The 21,044-nt window shown below is 46.5% G+C and overlaps 1 protein-coding gene across 2 annotated transcripts in view; it reads right to left on the minus strand.

The window, feature by feature from the left end:
* Positions 1 to 19,615, minus strand: part of LOC135371279 (uncharacterized) — a 404,777-nt gene extending 385,162 nt beyond the window's left edge. For both annotated transcript variants that reach the window (XM_064605383.1, XM_064605382.1), the window contains exon 1: positions 19,458 to 19,615. In XM_064605383.1, coding sequence (XP_064461453.1) covers positions 19,458 to 19,536 — 79 coding nt within the window. In that variant the 5' untranslated portion in view covers positions 19,537 to 19,615. The remainder of the gene's footprint in view (positions 1 to 19,457) is intronic.
* Positions 19,616 to 21,044: the final 1,429 nt, after the last annotated feature.

The following is a 21,044-nucleotide window of genomic DNA, read 5'->3' on the forward strand; positions in this document are numbered from 1 at the left end:
ATGTCCTGGAGTAGCTATGAGTGAATTTAATGCTTTCGTGTAGAGAGTTGAAGTTATTGATGAACTCCAATAGATCATCTTCGGAGTGAGGCCAGATCATGAATATGTCGTCTAGAAATCGTTTGAAAAGCAGTGGCTGTTTTTCACTGTTAGTGAGGAATGTTTCCTCTAGTGATCCCATAAAGCTGTTTGCATAGTTTGGGGCCATTTTTGTTCCCATAGCAGTGCCGTTAATTTGGATGCAATCTTTGTTATCGAATTCGAAATTGTTGTTGGTAAGTATTAGTTCTATGAGCTCCGATTAAACACATACATCGTAGACTCTTTCCGAATAGCACAAATATGCGTCCTTAGCAGCTTCAATTCCGTAAGTGTGAGGGGTGTTAGTGTAGAGAGAAGTAACATCTAAGGTTACAAGGAAGCACGGTACCAAGAGTGTGATATCTTGGATGGTGTCAAGAAATCGTTAGTATCCCCGATGTGTGATGGTAATTTAGGGGGGGCATCCTTAAGGAGATTGTCAACAAAACAAGACATATTTTCAGTTGCGGTGCCATTGCAGGATACAATGGGTCTTTCAGGATAACCCGCTTTGTGAATTTTGGGGGGTATGCAGAACCTACTGGGTTTGGGATCTCTAGGCAAAAGGTGTTCTAATAGGTTTACATTGATCTTACCCCTGGCTAGATTGGTAGTCATTTCGTGAACTGTGCAAAAAGGACGTGCGCGTGGAAATGACCGCAGGCGAATTTACCGTCCATGTTGTGAACTGTCTGACGTCTTCCACCACGACTGCAAAGATCAGCGCTGGCCACGCAGGTACGAATCCGGAGGTGGAGCGTTTCGAAGCGGTTTCGAAGCGTTTCGTGCCATTCGAAGACGGGCAGAGCGGAAGGCTCGGTGATCCGGCCACCTTGCAGATGCGAATACGCCAGTACAGAAAGCATTGAAGGCTGTTGACAAAAAAAGATGGCGTCAGTTTTGCGCGTCTCTGACTCCGTTTTCAAGCCCTGCGAAGGTCTGGCGGATTGCGCGGAGCCTCCGGAAGCTCCTCCCGCGAGGAATGCCCTCAGATCCCTGGCACTCTCAGTATCTAGGCCTGAGAAGGAAGTTGCCTACGACTTCTGCAAAATTCTGGCGGCAAGGTCCGAGGCAGCGAAATGTGCAGCCTTTCGCAGCCACGCATTGGAGCTGCAGCATGCTATTAGTCAAACCCCGTCAGTGTTTGGCCCTGACATGGACGCAGACCTCACGTTTGCCGAGCTCAAGGCTGCGCTGGCACTCTCCCACAAAAAGTCGTCGCCCGGTCCAGACAAGGTCACCTACGTGGCGCTCCGCTATTTGGACGACGTATCCCTTTTGGCGCTCTTAGAGGTTTAGAACACGTCATGGATGGATGGGCAGGTCCCTGCTGCGTGGACTGATGCACGTGTAGTCCCCATCCTGAAATCGGGGAAACAACCCTCTGATCTGGCGACTTTCCGACCCGTGAGCCTCACCAGCTGCTTTGGCAAGGTCCTTGAACGTGTGATACTGCACAGGCTCGAGTGGTGGCTGGAGCGAAGATCTGTTTTTCCTCAGGAAATGGCGGGTTTCCGCAGGCACCGTAACTCAATGGATTCGGTGCTCGAAATAGTCTCTTCGGTCGAAGAAGCGAAGGCGCGAAGACAAATAGCGATGGCTGTCTTCTTGGACATCAAAAGGGCGTACGATTCCGTAAGCCATCCTTGTGTTATTCATGGATTCACTTTGCCGGCTTGCGCTAGGGATGTACTGTGCGGGACCTTCTTGCACTCCACAAAGCGCTTGTTCGTGGCTCAGTAGTCTACAGCTTTCCTGCGTTGCACGAACTATCACGGACGTCTGAACACAAGCTCCGTTGCGCCTTGCCGCGCAGCTTACGGACCTGCGGAAGGCAGGGAACTCCCAATTGGCGTCCTCCACCAGAGAGAAACTTTCCGCCACTATTTGCGATTGCGCGCTCACCATCGCCGTCACCCACTGGTACAGAAGCTTCGTAAGCGGAACCACAGCAAAATCGCGCAGTGTGCGCAAGAACTAACGGACCATATACCTGCCTTCACTGTTGCCCCAACTGCTTCTTCAGTAGCACCATGGACGCCATCCATCTCGTCTCACATCCCGGGCATCAAGGGGTGAAGAGCCAAACCCCTGCTGCAGTCCTCAAGCAGGCCACTCTGGAGTTGATAGACGCTGCATACGGAAACCAAACGTGGGCAAGCTAGCTTACGCTTGTTCCATCCTACAGTTGGTAATACCAAACCAAACCGCCGTATATACGGACGGTTCCTCCACTCCTGGCGGCTCATCTGCGGCATTTGTAATTCCAGAGGAGTCAATTTCACGTGGGTTCCGCCTATCGTACCGCACCTCGGCCACATCTGGGGAGTTGTATGTCATCCTGTTATTCCTAAAGTATATTTTGGATCACCGCCCCCGCCTCTGGGTGGTTTAAACAGATTCGCGGGCAGCGTTGCAGTGCATAGACAACATGGACATCCGTGGCTTCTTGGCTCCGGTGGTAGTGAACATCTTGACGACGCTCAAGGTTTTAGAAGACAGGGGCCACCGGCTGACCATCCAATGGGTCCCTAGCTTATTGGAATAAGAGGCAATGAAGTAGCGGATCGGGCAGCCGCTTCGGCTCACCATCGCCGCTCCGCAGTCCCTATCAAACTTTCGAATGGGGATAGACGCTGCCTCTTGTGCGCATTGACTTCGCCTTTGGCCTATCAGGAATGGTGTTATGACATCACCCGGTGGTCGCTTCTGTATGCTGTTGACCCAACTCTATTATTTGAAATGCCAGGCGGTTTCCCTCGCCTCTTTACCTCTCTCGTGCGTCGTTTACGACTTGGCGTCGCATCCACCCCTGCACTCCGGTATAGGCCACAGCAACACGGCGCTGTGTACAACTTGTGGTGTCCCGGCAACAATCCGACATATTATAGAAGACTGCAGCTAGTACGTATGCGAGCGACGGGCCTTTAAATGTCAACTTGAAATGCTGGATCAGAGGCCATTCAACATCTGCAAAGTTCTCGGCCCATGGAGTAACTCTGGACATCAGTGCTGTGCACTTGGCGCTCTTCTTTCCTGTCTGAGGGCCACCGGCCTCCTTCACGAACTGTAGGAATTTCCTTCCCTCGTCATCCTTTCATATGAAACTTTTTAGAATGGGGTATTGTCCTGTATTCAACGCAGGGAAATATCCCACATCATCATCATCCATTAATCTATGTTGCTGTTGTTACCCCTGGCTTTTAGGCTCTTCAGTGCCTTAATTATTTTTACGACTATGTGTGCTGTAGGGTCATCATCCAGTTTTCTGTAAAATTTATCGCAAGTTAATTGGCGGTTGCCTTCATTGACATAGTCCACCATGTCCATGACAACTATTGCACGCCCCTTGTCCGCCCTCTTTATTTTGCTAGAGATTTTCTAGTTCTGCTAAGCTGTGTTGTTCTTCCATAGTGAGGTTTGATTTTCCCTTTTTGGCTTTGGAATTTTGCAGGCCACAAGGATATCCTTCTGTACTGCTTTGATATAGGTGTCTAGAGCTTTGTCGCTGTTACTATGGGGGGTGAATTCTGATTCCCTGCTGGAAACCGTCTCATTCAAAATCCTATGAAAATCTCATTGAACCTGTTGGATATCCTGTGCACAAATCTCATTCAGTGACTGCGAAAATTATCATTCCCAATAGATGATTTGGGACAAATATTACACTGAAAATTGTGCCATATTCAATGAGTCTTAATGAGAAATCATAGTATGTGTTAATGAGATGTAATGAGAAATCAGAGCAAGTGTTAATGTGATGTAATGAGAAATCACAGCAAGTGTTAATGAGATATAATGAGAAGTCACAGAAAGTGTTAATGAGATCTAATGGGAAGTGGTGGCTTCAAATTCATTGAATGTCCCCGTCATGTCTCATTGAACCAATAAGCCCCAGCAGGATATTTATCATTGGAAAGGTTCTCCATTTCGATTCGCCATAGCAGTAGGTTTGCTGTGGTATAGTCACATTAGATGTGTAGAACTCTCCAATGAGTATAAATGAATTCCCGCAAAAATGAATTAGACTCAATGTTATTTGGATAATTTACTGGATCAATGCACTACATATTGTATTCTATCACAGCACACATTTCAGCTTGGGTGTAATATTCTCAGTCGCACTGTGCCTTTACAGATGCGCAATGTTTGGCTAGTAATACTGTCGGGCATCAGATAGTGGGAAACAGAAAATCTAAAAGATGTAATTAACATTTAGCAGTATCTGAAGGCGCAGCCTCCTTCAATCCTGCTTCTTTTCCAGGGAGCACCTCATAAAGAGCAACAATACAGTGTAAACCGAACACTAGAGAAGAGGTTGCCGGCAGTCACTGTACAGAATTAAGAGAAACAAATTTGGAGGTATCTGGAGCAAAGTATGAAGCATTATCGCTGCCCGGTTAGGTCCTGTCATCAATTGACAACTTCTCTTATACATTTAATACCGATGGGGCACAAGTTAAATCAGCAAAAATCAGTTTGGCCAATTCACTTGATAATAAATGAGCTGCCGCCAGTGATGGGCAAAGTACCTCAAAATTATACTTAAAGTAAAGTACCAAGTACCTGGTGTCATTAGTACTTCAAGTACAGTGCAAAGTACCCAATTCCAAATCTACTTCAAGTACAAACTACTAGGCAAAGTACTTCAAGTACTCATCAAGTACATCGCCAATTTGATTTGTATCACTTTGCATATCACTGTTTAGTATCTGCGTCTTGCTCTTTTGGAGCATTCTTAACAAATGCTCTGAAACCATAAAGTCCTACACTCTTAAAAATGAACTTCACCGCATAGCACGCTCCTAGCCAACCATTATCTCCAACGATATTGTTATCTGGCCTGATTTGTTGAAAAGGGGAGGCGTACAGTTATGAACACCATAAGTGTCACAGAAAAGGCGTACGCCTCCCGTTTTCAACAAATCAGGGCAGATAACGATATCATTCGAGATGATGGTTGGCTAGAAGCGTGCTATGCGGTGAAGTTCATTTTTAAGAGTGTAGGTTAAGTGCTAATCAGATGTTATAACTTGCAGTTACATGTAGAGATGTAATTAGTCAGCTGTGCTGTGATTATGCAAAATAATATTATACCTTGACTGATCCAAGATCACCCGCCCTAGTGTGGTGTTCTGGTACTAATCTTCGGGCATAGGAGGGTAGATAATTTCAGGAGTAAAAAGTACAAGCTAACAGCGATTATACATTTCTGGGCATTGCTTGCTGCTTTTTGAAATACAACATGTTTAAAAAAAAGAACATGAACAAAATTAAAGAGGATGAAACACGATGTAAGCCTTCGTTTTTATACGACTGTGATATGCAGCAATGTAATCCATGTGACCAATTAAAAAAACGCAAAATGTAAAAATCAAAGCATGTGTGTCTTTCAGAGTGTTTATCGTGTAATGCAATCACACATTGTGATATAAATTGATTATCAATTGCCAGTGAAGGAAATAGTATAAAAATGCATAGAACCTTGCCAGGGGCGGATTTAAGAGGGAGACGGGTGCCTATCCCCCCCCCCATACGGTCGTGTTCCCATGCAAAAACCTTATCTCCTGTATGATGCTGCGCCGCAAAGCACGACATTTGTGATAATGTGTGCGTGTCTTTGCATTACATTCATTTTACTCACTCATAGAAGAGCTGATATTTTTTCAACATTTCAAGCCTCTCAACAATAGATTTGCTTCAACAAATATGCTCTTTAAAAAAACTATAATTACTTTTGGTAAAATGTCAGGCTGGGAATCTTGGTACTGTATTTCACTAGAAGCGCTAAAATGATGGCAAGAAGACGAAAACTCAGAGATGTAGCCTCTGTGTGTTTTCGTCTTCGTGTTGTCATTTTAACGTTTTTTAGTAGGGTGCATTTTTGATTCTCTTTTGTGATTTTTTGTCTGGAGTTCAAATTTCGGTACTTGAGTACTTCATGGGAAAGTACTCGAAAAAGTACTTTAAGTACAGTACAAAGTACACGATTTAAAATGTACTTAAAGTAAAGTACAAGTACACAGAAATGTACTTAAAGTACTACTTGAGTACTTGGTACTTCAAGTACTGCCCATCACTGGCTGCCGCAAACTGTGAGGCAGATTGGTGGTAAAGGAAAGCTGGACATGAACACCTTCCTCGTTTCTGTAGACGATGCAAAGGATATTTTCAGTGATGTGACATTGAAATCACGGAAGTCAGGAAGCATTGTTCAAAGCAGCTTTATTGGACTATGCTGCTGTGTCGACTCCGTATCTCTGCCCCCCATGCAAAACAATGTCGGGTTTCACGGGTACTGTGGATGTACTTGGTGCTACCATGAAGGAGAGTACTATGTCTCAGCCATGGACCCTATCACCATTAAGAGAATCCACCCAAGAGAATCAACTGGTGAAGCAGCAGTGACAGAGATTCACCAGTCATTAAAGGACAACCTCTAATGCCTGAGGATATAAAGGACCAGCTGCACTAATAAACGTGCCATATTTTAAATACGCACATGGTGTTCTTGGGTGTTGTACGGACTACCACAGGTACGTGGCATTGTGAAACCAAAGAAGCATTCTGCAGGTGTTTACTTTTATTCGTCACATAAACTGTAGTTAGAAATTAGCAAAGCAAAATAGACGCCGTTTTTGCAGTTGAGTAATATGGGCAGGTGAACATTCCCCGGACTACAAGATCAATAATTACCTAATAATTATAAAATTAACTCTTTATGGCATGTCGCATAAAAGCGAGGAAACGGAAAGGAATATGTTCCTCGTGGCACACACTGGCACACATTCCGTGTGGAAATATGTGTTAAATGCGCACCTAAATGTTGAAATGTTCATCGCTCAATTTCGCTATGCAAATGAGCCGAAACAAGAAATACGCAGTGTAGAGGAAGAGCCAGACGATCGGAGCCAGAGCGAAAACGTTACTGAACTAAAACCCAAAAGGAATAATAATGCCTGCCCTCTTAGCTCGGGGATTAGCACGAGCCCAGCTGTTTATCCACCTCTTCCTTAACACTTCCCCGCCCGATGCGTCTCAAAATATAGACCTCAAGAGGATGAAGTAGCTGAATTGGTCTTCTGATGAAGGAACCAGTGGCTGTCTTGAGCGTGCACGATCGTACAAGGCCATCACGCCCAGTATGAAGCTCCTGCACCCTTGCTAGCTTCCAAAACATCCTTGGCTGCCGCTGATCCGCCAGTAGTACGAGTTGATGCGGTTGAACGCTGTTGGAGGTTGCATGTCGACTCAGGTTTGCAGATCTAAGCTGTACCAAGTAGTCCTTGTTCCACTGCCTCCAGTATGCAGTGAGGAGCCTCTCCTTTGCTTGGAGCACCTTTAACGGTTCGGCGTCTACGCACGCTGTCTGACGTCTCTTAATTGGCAGCAACGCCGTGAGTTGCTTCCCCAATATGAGATGCGACGGAGACAAAGCTTGGGTTTCGCCAGGATCTTCTGACATTTGTGTCAATGGCCGTGAGTTGACGATCGCTTCGACTTCTGTTAACACGGTCAGCAACTGTTGAAAGTCTAGCTGACTCCGACCTAGTGTTCTTCTGAGAGCATATTTAACTAAGCGTACCATACGCTCCCAGAAGCTTCCCCACCAGGCGGCACGTTCGGCAATAAACTCCCATGTTATTCGTGCTTGTGTCGCATACTCCCGTACCGCTTGGAACTGATTCGCCAGCAAGGCAGGAATCTCTCGAGCGGCTTTCTTAAAAGTTAAGAAGTTATCTGAATAGACCTTCCTTGGCAAACCTCGGCGTGCTACAAAGCGTCTGAAGGCCATAAGGAAGGTCCCGAAGGATTGGTCGGAGACGAGCTCAAGATGAATTGCCCTGGTGACTGTGCAAGTAAAAAGAGCCACGTAGGCTTTCCGTTGCCCTTCGGCCGTTCTGTAATAAAGTGGCCCCGCAAAATCTACGCCAACGACTTCAAACGCAAGTTGCTGAGTGACCCTATCGGCAGGTAAGGGTGCCTCCTGCTCTGTGCAGGGGCGTGTCTTCAGTCGTCGACAAAAGAGACACTGATAAAGAGCATACTTCACTGACTGACGACCTTTGATTATCCAGAATTCTTCTCTTAACTGGTGCAGGGTTTCCTGTACACCGGCGTGGGACATCCTTAAGTGCTCTCTGAGTATGATAAGCAACGTGAACCAAGCCTCTGACGCTGGCGGCAACAGTATGGGATGCTTGGCTGCTTGTGACTGCTGAGAGCACTGCAGACGACCCTCTAGTCGCAGTAGTCCATCGTTATCCTGGTAATGGCGAAAGTTCTCGAGATGAGAGGACCTTAAATGCTTGTGCGCTCCCAGATGGAGCATTCATTCTTCGGACTCAGTTGTGTTCAGAGAGCTATCACTCTTGTGTTTTGCTACCAAGTAGTCTAATAAACCGTTCGCTGTTTATTCGACGACTCGCCGACCCATTTCGCTTTGTGACATTTCTGGTGGAGGTGCGGGGCATTCCTTGTCCAACGGCCTGGAAGACCAACTGCGACAAAGCAGAAGACAGCTTGGTCTGCTTGCAGAATTGGGTCCATTAGAACCCCATAAACGCAAGAAGATGACTGCGGAGACCAGTACCCAAGTGGCGCAACCTGTTGCCACGCCCATAGCCCCTGCACGGTCGCCGAAGACATTCAGCGGGGAGTATTACGACGACGTGGACGATTGGGTCGACCACTATGAGCGGAACGCCAGTTCAACAACTGGAGTGACGACCAGAAGCTCGTCAACGTCTATTCCTCCCTGGAAGGCACCGCGAAGACATGGTTCGAGAACCGGGAGACTTCGCTCACGTCCTGGGACGTCTTCAAAAGCAAACTCCGCGAGGCGTTCGTTTTTCAACAACGAGCTGAACGCGCTGAACATCTGCTCCAGAGACGGATCCAGCTGCCAAACGAAAGCGTTACAGGCTTCGTCGAAGATTTGTTGCGGCTCTTCCGGCGAGCTGACCCCGAAGCATCCGAGGAGAAGAAGGTTCAGCGACTCATGAGGGGCGTAAAAGAAGAAATTTTTCGCGCCCTGTCCCGGGATCCACCCGCCACGACCGACGCTTTTGTGGACGAAGCCGTCCGCATTGAGAGGACCCTGCTCTCTCGCGCTACCGTCAACGAACGACACCAGGGCTACGAGGCTTTCTCCACGACCGCTGGCCTCGACGTCGGATCGCTCAGACAGCTGATTCGAGAGGTGGTACGCGAAGAAGTACGAGCTCTCCTCTGTCCTGAGAAAGCTCAAGACCCTTTGTCTTCGATCGGTGCGATCATCAAGGACGAGGTTCAGCAGGCAATCCAGCTATCGTCAACCGCCAACCCCGACGCCGAAGTACGGAGACCAACCTACGCCGCCGCTGTGAGACAGGTGCCACCTACTCGTCCGTCGTACTACGGAAACCGTTGGACGCCTCCTCGGCCTGTCCAACCTATTCCGAGCGTCCCGCCACACTCTCAGCCGTTTCGCAAAACGGACGTTTGGCGGACTCCCGACTTCAGACCGCTCTGCTACCACTCCGGAGAGGCCAACCACGTCTATCGCCGATGTCCCTACCGACGACTTGGCCTTCCCGGTTTATCATCCGACGTCCCCCGCCCCCAGCGCGGTAGTCGCCCCGCCGCAATTGAAGACTATCTACGGCAGCAGAATGCTTCTGCTGGCTCACGACGCGACCTGTCCAAGAGCGTCCCCCACCGCAGCAGGTCGCCAGGAAGAGCACGTTCACCGTCACCGGCAAGACGACCTGTGTGGCGCAGCCCTAACCGGGAAAACTGAAGACTGCAGCTCCGGGAGGTGAAGCTGCGGACCGACGACAAGTTACAGTTCCTCCAACTCGACGAACAGCAACGCAGCACCAACACGACGCTCGAAAAATTACCAATAACCTAAAAATACTCATCGACGGCCGTGAGATGATTGCGTTAATCGATACCGGAGCCGACGACTCTGTTATAAGTGGTAGGTTGGCTAAGAAGCTTCGCAAGGTGCAAACGAAGTGGGATGAACCTAACATCGGCACTGCAGGTGGACATGTCGTAACACCGACTGGCCGATGCACGGCAGTCATACAAGTGCGTGACATCCAGTACGTCGTCAGCTTTGCCGTCTTGCCGAACTGCCCACGGGATGTAATACTCGGAATGGACTTTCTAGTCGAAAACGAAGCAGTCATCGACTTCACAAATGGAGTTATCTCTTTTAAAACGCCGGAAACAGCAGAAGACAAGTGGTAGGCACGAATAACCTCGGAGAAACGCGCAAACATGGACGTAACCGCCGTGACGACTCAGCACATCAACCTGCCTCCCTTGTCGTCAGTCCTTGTGACCGCTACGTGCGAGAGAGCACCGACTGGCTGTTTGTTGGCTGAAGGCAACACGCAACTTCTCCTCGAACGAGGAATTGGGATAGCAAGAGGAATTGTGCCCGTAAGAAACGGAATCGGGACGCCGGACTTCTGCAAGAATTACTGGCGAAGGTTTACTGAACTGGACTGGAAGGTTTTGGACTGAAATGGACGTCATCAGAATGGACTATTTGGAAGAGCTGGAGAGGGTACGTGCTACTTGTCGTTCAACTGTTCCGAGCAACATCAATGATATAACGACTTTACTGCCTGCAACCCCACTGGATACCTCCCAGCTGAGACGGAAGCTTGCGTTTTTGGAATTGAAAGTTGCAAGATTGACTGAATTGAATCAAGCTATCCAAGCTCTCGTGAATCAAGACTTGTTGGAGAACGAATGTGAGTCTTGCGATCGATACCTTGAATACCACGTCGCTATCATTGTCGGAGCCCGAGCGGCGCTAGGTTCTTCAGTCAGTCATGAAGACTGCGACATGATGTATCCGCCGCGTATGATGCAGTTTCCTACGTTTGGGTAAAAACGACTGGCAGAGGACTGCTCTTACGAAAGAGGAGTGTTTTAAAAACTTCGATACTGGGAGCAAGCTTGGCCTTGGACGACACAATTCACTCGGTGCTTAATAGCGTTTCTGCACTGACATTCATTCCCAAGGAACATCAAGAGCACGGGAATAGACCCTGGTACAGTGCAGAGGTCGGAGGCTCCAAGATAGCTGTGACGCGAGCCAACTCTGAAGCCAGCAACACTGAAAAGTCGTGTTCTACTGCGAAGCCTGAAGAGGCTCGAGCGGCAAAGAGCAACGCTGTAGTCGTGGACAAGGTGTCATGTTCAAGGGGTCATGAGAATGAAAACACGTCGTCGGAACTTGAAGCGCGCTGCGACGAAGTTCAACAGGATTTCAACCCTGACAGGACTGATGTCGTTGAAGAAATCGGAGAAGTTATGAAAGACACGTTGACTCAACTCGCCGGAACTCTGTCCAAAGAGGAAAGTGATCGGTTCATCACGGCGAACCTCTCCGAGTGGTCTACGTTGGACGCGACAAGGGGTGATGGTAGTGATACACCGATGTTCTCGGTGTCTGAAGGCTTCGCAGTTAGTGAGAGAAGTTGTAGAAATGTTCAGGCACGCTTTCTCGAGAATCTAAAGAGTGAAGCAGCATCCCTTGTGTCTGACGCGGTCACACAGGAAATTCAAGATGCTGAGAAACAGAAGCTGGAGGGCGTGAAGCCAGAGAAATCAAAGAATCTCGTCCAAGACGGGCACAAAACTGCGACGAGCTCAGGGATGCGTTATTCGCACACGTTAATTTCAGAAGTGCCGCTAACAAGTGGTTCAGAGATGCACTTGGGTAGCCTGATCGCGTCACTCCGTGAGGACAGCCTGCACACAAGCAGTAATGTACAGTACTGGGATGCGACTGCATCGACCAAGTTTCATCTAAATGTCCTAGACGTATTTCGAAAAGATCGCAGGCCCATCAGAAAGTTTGAGAGGGACGCTTGGGTCGACGGGTTCCTGAACCAAGTCAGAATTTCAGAACGAGAAATCATTGCGACAGTACGTTCCCATGCGCAAAACATTCCTCCAGAACAGAACGAACACCTGTCGGAGATGATTCTCTACCATTTCTCTAACACGTCTACCTTAAAGCAGTACCTGTATGGTCTCTTCATAGATTACTGCAGCATGGTGATACCGGAACTTCCCGATCCGGACAATACCCTGAGAATACATGAAGGATCTTCATCGACAGAGTTCTGCGCGCCAGTTTTCAAACCCGCTCGCGTCTGCCCCATCAAGTCCCACTGAAAAGTCACAGGTAGCCCCCGACGGCTTGGTTTGTGGCGCAGAGTGTTGAATATTATGTCACCAGAACAGCTCTTCGGAACACCATCGGTATCACCGCTCGAGAGCGGGCCTCGTTCATTGTAGTTCATTCCATTAAACGTTGTCCATCGTTTACCATACCGACCCCTTCTTATATTCTTGCACAACCCGTAGACATGCATATAGTCTCAGGATGTCGTAATCAAGATCGACAGTCCCACAGTATCCCATTAAGGTGCAGAAACACGCATATTTAATGAAAAGCATGGGTAATATCCGAAAACAGGGGAATAATCCCACAATGTCGTAATCCATATACACAGTCCCACAGTACCCCATTACAATGCAGAAAACCCCGCTTTTAATGGAAACCATGAGTAATACTTGTAGACATGGGAATAGTCCCACAACACCGTAATCCAGATAGACAATCCCACAGTATCCCGTTATGATGCAGAAACCCACAATATTAGTGAAAAGCATGTGCAATATGCGTACACATGGGAATTGTCCCAAAATACACAAAAAAGTCATGTAGCCCACACAGAGTCACTTGGATTAAATTGCATGAGAAACGGATTAAATTATGTTGATATGACGATTAAAAATAATGAAAGGAGGATTATTTCGCATGGCAAATGGACTAAATGTCATGGTAAAAGGATTAAAATGTACGACAAGAGGATTAATAACGCCGGAAAAAGCTGTAGACAAGGACAACGCAACAAGGTGCATATACAGGCACAACCAACTGGGTACATAGCAAACGAACAAGCAACCGTGTCAGTTGGGCCTAGCCGCACACACCAACACAAAGGATGACAAGTTCGGGCAGCTGCGCCGTTTTACGAAGGAGATTGTGCTTTTCACGTGTACAAGCGCCGCGACCCTTAACCGCTGTGCGGTAGCGCGTGGCTTGCTTGCATGCCAGCGCTGTCTTGCGTCGACGCTGGGGCGAGCTGGGCTGGAGACTCTGCGGCCCCGGTCACGAGCGCCCTCTCGACGGGGGCTCGGCAAGCAGCGCTCGGAACATCTACTCAGTTACCTACTCTGCAGACACTACGGCGATAAGCAAGTCAGTATAGCAGCAAAAAAACATCAGTGTGCCTTTGGACTATTTGCATGAACACAAACACGTTACCAAACCATTCTTCAGCACCATGAAACAAAAATAATTTTTTTGATAGGACACCCCATACAACAGTAGACATGGGTGAGCCTACAATGTTTGCATACGCATCAAAATTATTTCATAATATTGTGCCACTTTTAAGTCGCACTTCCGCATACGGGCATGTGGATAAAGTGTGGTAGATAACGCACACGCGCAGCTGGTGTGCCCGTTGGGCGAGAGCGTTAGGTGACACTACACAGCAGCAGATCCATCCGACTCTCCCAAGGTCATCCCGTCGAAAAGAGGCGCTCGTGTAACGTGACCCTAGAGTCTCCACCCCAGCGTCGAGGCAAGGCGGCGCTGGCAATCAAGCAGACCACGTGCTCCCACGCTACGGTTAAGCTTGGCGACGCCTGTACCTCTAGACTTGAGATCCATGGAACAACACTCTCTGAGACTCTCTCTGTTTTGCGTTACTCTCCCTCTTGCTTACCATCTCCTCAAGCTCAAGGAAATGATGCCATGCACACACTTACATGGGTACGTCGTGTTCTTCACGAAAAATTTGCCGTGGCAGTATCTCACTCCCGCTGTCAACGCAAATATTGCCAATGGCGTGATGACAAATGGGTCACGTGGGTGAATCAACTAATGGCAAATCGGCAAGTAACCGGAGCCAAAACAGCGTGGAACCATCTTTGGCTGTGTCTTTGCGAGTTATCTGTGCATACTGGTTCGCGTGCGGGAGTAGATCGGGAAAGAACTCTATGTCTCCTCACTCTCTTGTTTCTCCTTCCCCAAGGCATTGGTACATAGTCAGGAAAATGTTGTCGATATCGGCTTGTTCAGAGTCAATGATCCTGTTGCGACCCCGAGCTTCAGCAGTCGGCTGCGCTGCTTGGGGTGCTTAAACCCATACACGTTTGCTGGATGATCCAGCTTTATACGGAACTGGAATCATGGGACGCCTACATCCGCGCGGGATTCGTGAAGGCCGGACTACTGCCTCCACATGCAGCAAAGAAGAACTCAACACTTTGTAAGGCAATGCAGTGTAATACCGTAAGAGACCGCGAACATAAATTGCCTCAGCGTCCTGGATCAAATTTCTTACACATTTCGTTCGCATATTTTTCAGTAACTGGTTCGACTATTTCGAGATACTTTAAATTTGCGGGGAAAAGAGCGCTGGTGAATTTCGCAAAAAATAGTTCCTTGTAAAAATTGCTACTTATACAGTATTTTCCCTCCCATGTGCACCCTTGTCAGCTCCAATGAGAATCATTCGTTGGATTAGTAAGATACACTTTTTTTTAATTCTTAGTGATTAGTAAGATGGCACAAATGACAACCATTTCAGCGCGGCCAGCGTTGAACGAAATGTTCAAGGTCAAGGCGACCAAACGTGATAAATTTTCGAAAAGGTGTAGAGCGTGTTGGTTGGGACAGAACATGCGTTCTTAATCCGCGTTCTTAATAATGTTCTGTGTTGAATTTAGTATTTTCGTGTCTTCTTTGCCTTCCCAAAACAAAATATACGTCCTGGACGTCGTGCTCGAATTTGAAGAAAAAAAATTGTTAACGTAAGCGTCTTTGAACTTTCTGTTGACAGTTACCGTATCGACTATTATACCTTAAAGGCACTCTCACTCCACAGGCTTCTCATAAATATAATGGAAGACCTTGTGGGTCGTTGTGAGCAGTTTGGCTGACTTTATCGTTTAAAACTGCTTATAGATGTTGCTGTATCGTTTATTAGCTCACGTAGACGCGTAGCTGATGCCGTGTGCAATAGTGGTAGTGTAGTAAAAATAAGTACATAAATTAAAAGCAGCTGTTGACTTGGAATTTACAGAAAACATGGAACATCAGTTTCGTTACCATTCAGGCACAACCAGTCTATGCATCAAACAAACGTGGCTGTATTTGACGCAACCGCACCTTTGGAACAGTAGTTGGTCAGTTTTGCCACAGAGGCTCTCAAAACGGAACACACCAAAACAACCGATACTCATTTCCAGTACCACCTATTGTTCAAAGTGAATTTTATGTAAATTGTCGGATCAAATAAAGCGCATGTCAATTTTAAGTTTGACATGTTTATCCTGCCACTGTAATACACGGTAACATAACAGTAACTCGTTACTGTCGGGAATCGGGAACCTTTTGCTACATTGGTAACGGGTAACGTATTTAGTGCTATTGCTCAGTAACGTGTGCAAGTCGGGGATACGTATTGCTATGGTTGATTTTACTTCCCAGATACTTAGTAAAAATAGTGTTGGAAATTGTGATATAGAATAATCAATGTGCTCTAACAAATGGATACTTCTTTCTAGCTTTGATTATATTCCTCATATATTAAAAATAGTGTTGATAGCTGCCATATAGAATAGTAAAATACAATAATATCGACTGGGAGTAGAGAAACTGTGCAGGCAAGTAATTAGTAATAAGTAAGTGGTACTTCATCATGATGAAGGAAAACCGAGAGACACGGACAGAAAAGTGGAGACAACACACGGATCTTTATCTGAGATCATCTGAGATCATCTGAGGACCTGTGTGTGTGTGTGTGTGTGTGTAATCCCAGTTTTTTATACCATGCCTCTTGGGTTTCCTACATCGTGATAATATGAAGTGTCTGTTCTTTGCATGAACTTGGTTGGAAGTTCAATAATAAATAGTGCATCTGTTGGAACTCAAAGAGAGAGAAAGAGAACCATCGGAATCTGGAGACACCAAGCAGCCGCATGACGTCGTTCAAATACACACTTCACTGAAACCATTGGCTATCCGTGGCCACACGTTCTGAAAAGCCAAAGGTACTGCTTGCCACCAGGGCGTCGGAGCGAATCAAAAACCGGAACTGAAAACCGCAAAAAATCCCCGCTATTTTGGTGCGAACCAGAACCGAATCGAAACCGTATACGTGTTTTTTTCGCGAAAAATGTGTTTAACGGTTTTCGGTCCAAGCAAAAACTTCGCCAGTTTAGACTACTAGTAGGCAAATGAAACTGTCGTCGTGGGTTCTGAAGTCATGTCATGGCTACTTTACGAAGGGTTACGGTTACGCTGGAAGGTATGTGTGTATACTATGACCCTTGGGCTCCCTTTGTAACGTTTTATCGTTCGCGCACATAGACTTAGATGTACATGTGACCGGTTGTGACTCTCTACAAATATGCCGTAGTGTTTGTTTTAATTTTATCTGCCAAACCCTCCTCAACTAAACAGCTACCCAAGAGGGCTGCGAAACGGCTTCTCTATCGGTAATGTTGCGCAACGTGTCCCTTGTTTGAGAGCAGCGAAGTTGAATACATTTACGTATCCGCGAGGCAGGCGCGTGCGAAGTGGCCCCTCTTTTGCGGACAGGACACGAAGAAAATAAAACGGAGCCATCCAGCGCGTTTGTGAGTGAAGATGTCCCTCGATTTGCGTCGTATTCGTGCGGTGGTGCTTGCTAACTAGGAAGCAACAACAGACATTTGGATGGGACACGATCGCACCAATCGAGCAAGAAAGTACTTTACGTATGACATCAAAACAAACAAGTCCGTCTGTATCATGAGCTTCGAGAAAGGAGAAAGCCTATTTGAACAGTCACATAGAGGAACCAGGAGCTACCAATTTCACAGCTGCCTATTAATATTAAATACAATGTATGCTGAATAAACGGGTTTGCATTTTGCAACATTGATGTTTTTTTTCTTCTGGGAATGAATATGCTCCGGAGCAGAACCGGTACAGGACCGTTTATAATAGAACCGGAACGAAAACCGGAACGAAAAACGTTCGGTTCGACACCCTGCTTGCGACACACTTGTCTGATATCTCCAGCTCCTGTAAAAGCGGATTACCGAACCAAGTTGCTGTGCTACCGTCGCCTTCGCGGCACCTTCCGTTCCCCTGGTGGCGGCGGGGTTGCGCAGCGCCACCAGATGGGAGACATGGCGATACGATAACTGCGCGTCGTCTGCTAGTCAAATGCGTCGACGGGACAGCGCTAGCAGACGACGAGAGACTGTAGCAAAGCAAAGTGGTTCGATAACCCGCTTTTGCGGGGGCTGGAGATATCAGACAAGTGTGTCGCAAGCAGTACATACATGTTCCAAGAACTTGCACATTGGTTATCGTAAAGCAAAGACACCTAAACAAATCTGCCGGTTACTTTTCATTCTTCAGCAGTCCAGTAACACTCTTAAACACGCAACGGCCCTTGTGTCACCGCTCAACGGAATATTGTGTACATTGCGTTTGTTAGCTGTTCGTTGCTTGCAAATCCTGCCCCCCCTCCCCACAAAAAAAGCTTACAAATGTTGCAAAGAACGAAATATTAATTTGGTAGTAAAAGGGCTCTGCTTAACCATTCGTCAAGCATTAGCGATATATGTTCCATATTTTCTTATTCTTCATTACGGCTACATAACTGACTTGTTCTGTTTTAGACCCAGCGTTATTCACATGCAATGTAGTTTTGTCGCCGTAGTCAACGAGCAATGCGTAGTCCGTCTCGAACCTGTGCTGCCAATAATTTTCAACTCTTATTTTCTAAGAAGCTATGAGCGTCATTGGGACGAAGATTGTAACGTGAGGAAACACAAGCTCAGGTTACTCAACAGAAAAAAAAAAAATTCCACAGTTTCCATTTGCTTTACGGTGCAATGGTGGACTCATAGATCCAGTTAGGGGTCTATGGGGCACTTAGCATTTCAGTTAGTTATAGTATCGATTATATTCTCAGCTATGTTATCAGTAGACTCCAGGTATTTAGGCACGAAAAAGTTCTTTTCGGGCGCCTATAATAGGCAACACAAGCAGTGTTGCTGGCAGCATAAACTAAAACTGATGACGCGTATTCGGCCCTGCTGAAAATACACAAGACAGAATGAGTTAAGCTCGTAAAATCAGACAAAATAATGGTGATTTTGTTATTTTCCTTGGTGTAATTTATGAACTGCTGCAGCTATCTGTTCACAGTCACAGGCGTTGTTGCCTGCGTTACTAGAGCCAGTGTACACACCCATTACCTTATATATTGTCAAAATGACAGCAGAATGTTTCTTTCACAGCTTATTTATTCCCCACGGACAGCTAAACTTGTATTCCAATTGACCGGGCGGAAGAACATGACATTTAATTAAAGTCAAGTCAATCAGTTAAATCACTCAATCGGTGCAACAAGTTACACTTTGAGGTAAAAGAGGACCTCCTGTCTAAAATGGCTATTAGATGAGCGAAATAAGTCAACATGTCCGGACGCACACTCAAAAGACGTCTGGATACGTCGCTTGGGCGACGGACAAGCTCCTGTGTCATCCACATAAAAGTGGGACATATTTCGGACGATGCGAGTCGACGCGTCAAAAATCAGCAAGCTGCTTACATATGTATTCAAAATGTTATGGACACATTTGTCTAAATAGTGTAATCGAGATTAAATCTGCGCTCAGTAAAAAGAACGATAGACACAGAGAATAATCTTTCAGAAGGAAATTTCCATGCAATGATAGAAGATCGGGCGAACGGATTAATTCTGAAAAAAAAAGGGCGTGTTGGGAATGTCTAATTTCCACCTTTTTATCAAGTATGTCTGAGCGCATGTTTTTCAAGGAAAATTTTTGATCAGACACTGCAACAAAACGACATACTCAGGTCGATTGCACATGTAAACTGGCGCTTTCTGTAACGTTAGCCTGTTAAAATGCAACCTTGGCAATATTCGTATAAAATACTGCGTTTTAGGGACCGGCGCCAAAATAGTGACTAACACGGAAATAGGCATTTATAGGCACGCTAAGATAAATGCTGCCATGTCCCTGACACTGAATTCGTGCTTCTGTACGGAAAAGGCACTGTTAGGGCTACAGTGAAAGAAATAGGCACTTGCCTAAAAATCCGAGTTCTAATTATCAGTTAGTTAGACGTCAAGGTTCCTGGAAGTAATCTACAGGCTGATGACGCGAGCGAAACAGCGTAAACAGCCACTTGGACGAAGAGTCGGCTCTTACCATCATTATCAATGGTTCAGGGTGTCGCATCAAAAACTTGCACTTACCATGTATGGAGTTTAGACCGATGACGACAAGAAGGACGATGACGGCAACAACACTTGGCGACATATTTGCGGTCTTCATCCAACAACTCTGCACAAACCAAGTCAACGTACGCAAATTGCCAAAATGACGTGGCTTTTCGTGACGTCTTGCAGGTGCATCCCACTTGAAACCCGTTCGGCCACTGCAGCATATTTTTACGACCTTACAATTTGCTACAGTAAATGATGCGTGCGCACGGAAATCTTCTTGCTGCGAACTCGCGGTAATTATTCAAGTGTAAGCAACTCATGCAATTTGAGATGCGTCGTTTCACGGTAATTTATACACGTCTGCTAAGTTTTCAGTAAAAGTTTTGCGCATTAGTCCCGTGAAGGAGGGTAGCGGGGTACTGTTTATATAAATGGCTATGGTACAAAACTGTTTCCAGGGGTTTATAATGAGAACTCTCTAGTGACGGCAATAAATAGATGGCCGGTGGGCATGATGGCATCAGAGCTTCCCGCCGATGGAAAACTGACATTTGCTCCACATCTATGGTTGCAAGAGTTTGTGACGGTCAATGGATAACGACCAAGTCGCCCCCCTACGGACAGCGCTACTAGCACTAGGTACAGTTCTATCAGAAACGGATTAAAGCCACGGGTTCAAAAGCCCCCCGCAAAGCCGTCCGTCCGGGACATTCTATCATTCTTTTTCAGGTCTCACGTAGAAGAATACCATCTCCCCTACAAATTTATCCAACGGTCACTTTCCAGATAGCTCGGAATACCTATTCTCTGGACGCTGCATTAATTCACAGTGCGGCTTTTACACATAAGTGACCAATAGCAGGCAATAGCTGCTTCTTTGAAAGAAGCATAAGGCAAGCTAGGCAGTGTGACGAAGCCTGAAGATTGATATTCGAAGAATACGCTCGTTGTCCGGATACCGCTAAATACCTGTTGTTGTGACGCTCCATTGATTCATAGTGCGGCTTTTACACATAACTGACCAATAGCAGGCAATAGCTGCTTCTTTGAAAGAAGCATAAGGCAAGCTAGGCAGTGTGACGAAGCCTGAAGATTCATATTCGAAGAATACGCTCACTGTCCGGGTACCCCTAAATAGCTGTTGTCCGGACGCTGCATTGATTCATAGTGCGGCTTTTACAGATAATTGACCAATAGCAGGCAATAGCTGCATCTTTGAAAGAAGCATAAGGCAAGCTAGGCAGTGTGACGAGGCCTGAAGATTCATATTCGAAGAATACGCTCGTTGTCCGGATACCGCTAAATACCTGTTGTTGTGACGCTGCATTGATTCATAGTGCGGCTTTTACAGATAATTGACCAATAGCAGGCAATAGCTGCTTTTTTGAAAGAAGCATAAGGCAAACTAGGCAGTGTGACGAAGCCTGAAGATTCACATTCGAAGAATACGCTCACAGTCCGGATACCGCTAAATACCTGTTGTTGTGACGCTGCATTGATTCATAGTGCGGCTTTTACAGATAATTGACCAATAGCAGGCAATAGCTGCTTTTTTGAAAGAAGCATAAGGCAAGCTAGGCAGTGTGACGAAGCCTGAAGATTCATATTCGAAGAATA

The sequence above is a fragment of the Ornithodoros turicata genome, chromosome 10, assembly GCF_037126465.1.
Source record: "Ornithodoros turicata isolate Travis chromosome 10, ASM3712646v1, whole genome shotgun sequence".
Taxonomy (NCBI): Eukaryota; Metazoa; Arthropoda; class Arachnida; order Ixodida; family Argasidae; genus Ornithodoros; species Ornithodoros turicata.